This window comes from Pteropus alecto, unplaced genomic scaffold, assembly GCF_000325575.1.
Source record: "Pteropus alecto unplaced genomic scaffold, ASM32557v1 scaffold213, whole genome shotgun sequence".
Lineage (NCBI taxonomy): Eukaryota > Metazoa > Chordata > Mammalia > Chiroptera > Pteropodidae > Pteropus > Pteropus alecto.
In genome coordinates this window covers 6,548,342-6,552,080 of record NW_006434829.1, presented here as the reverse complement: position 1 = coordinate 6,552,080, position 3,739 = coordinate 6,548,342, and the positions used below count along the sequence as shown (strand labels likewise).

The following is a 3,739-nucleotide window of genomic DNA, read 5'->3' as shown; positions in this document are numbered from 1 at the left end:
ACTCGCCACCCTCACTTCCAGGACATTTTTATATAGTTCACATGGAGACATTTTTATCTACCTTCGGTGTAAAGTTTGTTTGGGGTAGTTTTAATTAGTTTCATATCCTATCCTCCCCCTGCAAAATGTTTTCGAGCCATTCATACAGCTCCGGCTAATTCATTGTAACTACTACGTGCGTAAAACTACTCCTTCCTGTAACTGTAACATATGTTTTTCCTCTATTTCCCCAGGGAAGGCAAGATGGCTTATTTCCTAGGTTTTTACTAATATAAACTAGTGACAACAAACATCTGTGCTTGCCTGTGTACATTTCCAGCGAGTTTCTACCTCACAGACTTTTGCAATGCTTGGCTTTTTGTCCTGAGGAGGCACTACTATTATAATCAGAATATTCTATGTAGGGAGATCCTTTCTCAATTCTCTTGTTTGTCAGTTCTCACTTTAGTTCCTGAATGTTGTGGTCAAGAGGCCAAGAACAGCAATAAACACAAAAATTTAATTCACCCCAAACTCCCATCAACTTTACCACAACCTAAGTCACCCCTACAGGAAACAAATTACAGCTACAACGGCACCCACATAAAATGAGAATTATATCACTGTCAGCCCAGCTGTTAAATGTAAGGCTGCAATAAATATGGAGGCACCGGCAGCCATGAGCCAGGCACTCGCTAAGAGCTACACAAGGATGACCCCACTTCGCCCTCACAGCAACCCTATGATTGAGATAAGGTTTTCCCCTACAGATGTGGCTGTGCTGAGGTGCGGAGTCAAATAATTGCACCACCCTCCACATCCCCCTCTTCCCTGCCTTATTTTCCTCTATAGCACTGCTCGCTTCGTGCCAGCTTATTTGTTTATCTGGCTACCTCGCAGGATACAAGCTTTCCACGGGCAGGGATTCCTGTCTGTTGGGTTCATGGGAACTGGGGATGCCGAGGAAATGTCTGTGGAATGAACGAACCCACCTAAGCTGGTACTAGCGAGTCTCAGGCAAAATGGTATCTAACAGTATTCTCGTCTTCATTATTACACCCGCCAGCATGAATTGGTGATGCTGAAGTCGAAAGTAGTAGCCACACAAAAAGAGATCCCACACAAAGGGATTCCTTTGCTGAAACCAGTCCCTTGAGTTTTCCCCCGAGTTGTCTTTCCAGATGTTAATGACTCTCTTAAGCCAGGGTAGAAGAAAAGAATGAAAAATGAAAATCAGTTTCCTTAACAGAAGTATGTCCCTGAAACCCACACAGGATGAGACATGTTGGTCTCCTGGAAGCCTGGCCATCATCAGCTCCCGGTGCCTGAAATCTCCCTAATCCAACCAAGTTTACCCCACCCTGTGGCCCCACCCAGGCCAAGCAGAAGTGAGAGAACCGCAGGAAGGTGGACCAAACCACCCCGCTCGACTTCTTTCGGGTTGAGAGATAGAAGTGGGAAGCAGAAGACCTACTGCCTGTGCCTACCCGCCCCCAGTCAGGTGAGACACAACGAGCTTGAAGTGCAACATCCCCTCAAAGCCCAAACCCCCCCAAGGGTCCTCAGCGGCATTCTTGTGAAAACCCAGCCAACAGCCTTGGCATTCTTGCCAGCAGGATGTGCGACAAAAGGACACTGGAAACAGTCAAAGGAGCTCGAAGAGGAGTTGGTCCTAGCATGGTAGAAGGCTCTGCCATCCTTGGGAAGAATAAATAAGAGGGAAAAGTACCAGCTGAGAAAGATAATGCAGATACTTTGTTCATTGAGACAAAGCTTCAGAACAGTAAGTGCCAGGATCTCACTCACTCTCACATACACACCCACTCACCAATGCAGAAAAATGTCTGCAAGATCACACACCCACCTGCTAACAGTGCTCTTGAAGGGCATGCAGCAGGTATGTGGGAAATTTTACAGTACTCCCTGCATTTTTATATCATGAGTACTTGTTACTTTTATGATCTCCAAATATCTGCTAAAGAAAAACAGCTGTAGGAAGAATTCACTCTGCTCCCACAACTTAACATTGCAACCTGTATTCCAGGACTCAATTTGGAGAACAGGCCTGTGTGTACATTCAGACCACCATGTGAGCACCAAAGAGAAAGATCTTAATTAGATCCTGTGGCCACAAAGGCTGGTGGTGTCAACCCTTTTCCCTCGAGGATATTTCTGCTTGATCTTTTTGATGTTCCAATCTGTGAAGCATGAACTCCTCATTAAGCAGCCTACAGAGGGAACAACAGTTACTGCGCTTTTGGCTTGTGTTATACAAAGCAGGTTTTATCTTTTGTTCTGCTCTTGAAAATGACCATGGGAACATTCTTTAAAATCACATCGATCTGCCTTTACCCATCACCTGTGTGCAGATTTGCAGCCCAACTCTGGGCCAGACAAGCAGGTGCACTGTTGAAAGTCGTCCCCTGGGGGCCCCTTCTCCAGTACCCTGTCAGCAGTGACCCAGAGTTGCATCCATAGCACCACGGAATGGTCTGCTTAGGGGCTTCCTCCTGGGACTCCAGATATGATCCACAACTTGGTCACTGACTTCGGTCTTTAGGCAGGTCACTAAACCTCTGTAACTCAGTCTCTTCATCTGTAAAATGGACGTAGATAATCACAGTACCCACGAGGCTACTGTAAAGGATTAAACAGCAAAACAGGTAAATGCTTAGAACGGTTCCAAGTTCCTGCACAGAACTAGGAGCTGTTATTTCTCTCAGCGCCCACAGGAGTGCATAAGATCCTGTGTGACAAAGGGCATGGCCGTCTAGCCCGGCTCCCCACTTCACAGAAGAACATGAAGCTCAGAGAAAGGCAGCATCCATACTTGTTGCACAAACAAAACACTTTCATAACCACTTCCCTCTCCGAATTCCAGTACTTGACCCACACCCAAAGATGGAAAGAGAGGACACTGCAAAGTCTCGACTGAAGAAGAAATCAGCCGCTGGGCATCAGGGTTATCCTGGAAAGACTCGGACCCTCCTTGGTTTGGTCAGAGAGACCCAGCTCCTGGGAAGGCCGGCACCGCTGGGGGATTGGGGGGATGCGAAGGTTCCCCACCCTTTCCCAATTCCCAGCAGTGGAAGCGGCGTGGTGAACTTTGAACTGAGAACGCCTTTTGCCCTCAGCGAACTGGTGAACTTGGAACTGAGAACGCCTTTTGTTGTCTTTGTTTTTCCTTTTCGGGATGCCTCGGACACGGGCGCGAGTCGAGGAGTAAAAGAGACTACCAAAGAAAAGCCTGGAACTCCTGCAAAGCGGGACTTGCAAAGACGTCCTTTGGGTGGGTGACGGTGAAGGCGCTACGCTGACACAGGGGCAACTAAGAGGCCTGAAAGCCGAGGACGATGTGGGGGAGAATGGAACCCCGAGAGCTGGTGCCGCGGCCGCGCGGACGGACGAAAACCCATAAATGACCAAAGTGGCAGCTGGATAATGGAATGGGGTCTGCCAAAGGCGGCGAAGGGGCCGAAATGCTGGCAGGGGAGGAAGAGAAGATGTGCGCAAATACCAACGGCAGCTAAACCCCTCGAGCCCCAGCTGAGTAAACTGAGGCACGGAGAGGCCCAGGGCCTTCGCACCCAGCGGGCTCCGTACCCTGGAAAGAACCAAGCGCCGGCGGAACCGGGCCAAGCCGGCGGCCTCACCTGATTGTAGAAGACCTCGGGCTGCTGGTTGGGGGCCGGCACCCCATGGGTGGCGGCGCCGGACAGGAGGCGGCGGCCCAGGCGGGGCCCGGGGGCGGCGGCAGCGA

The 3,739-nt window shown here is 49.6% G+C and overlaps 1 protein-coding gene across 1 annotated transcript in view; it reads right to left on the bottom strand.

Annotated features, from left to right (window-relative positions):
• ALDH2 (aldehyde dehydrogenase 2 family member) overlaps positions 1–3,737 on the bottom strand; it is a gene marked incomplete at its 5' end in the record, with an annotated part of 27,289 nt that extends 23,552 nt beyond the window's left edge. Inside the window, one exon of the mRNA XM_025045508.1 lies at positions 3,633–3,737. Within this exon, the coding sequence (XP_024901276.1) occupies positions 3,633–3,737 (105 nt within the window). The remainder of the gene's footprint in view (positions 1–3,632) is intronic.
• Positions 3,738–3,739: the final 2 nt, after the last annotated feature.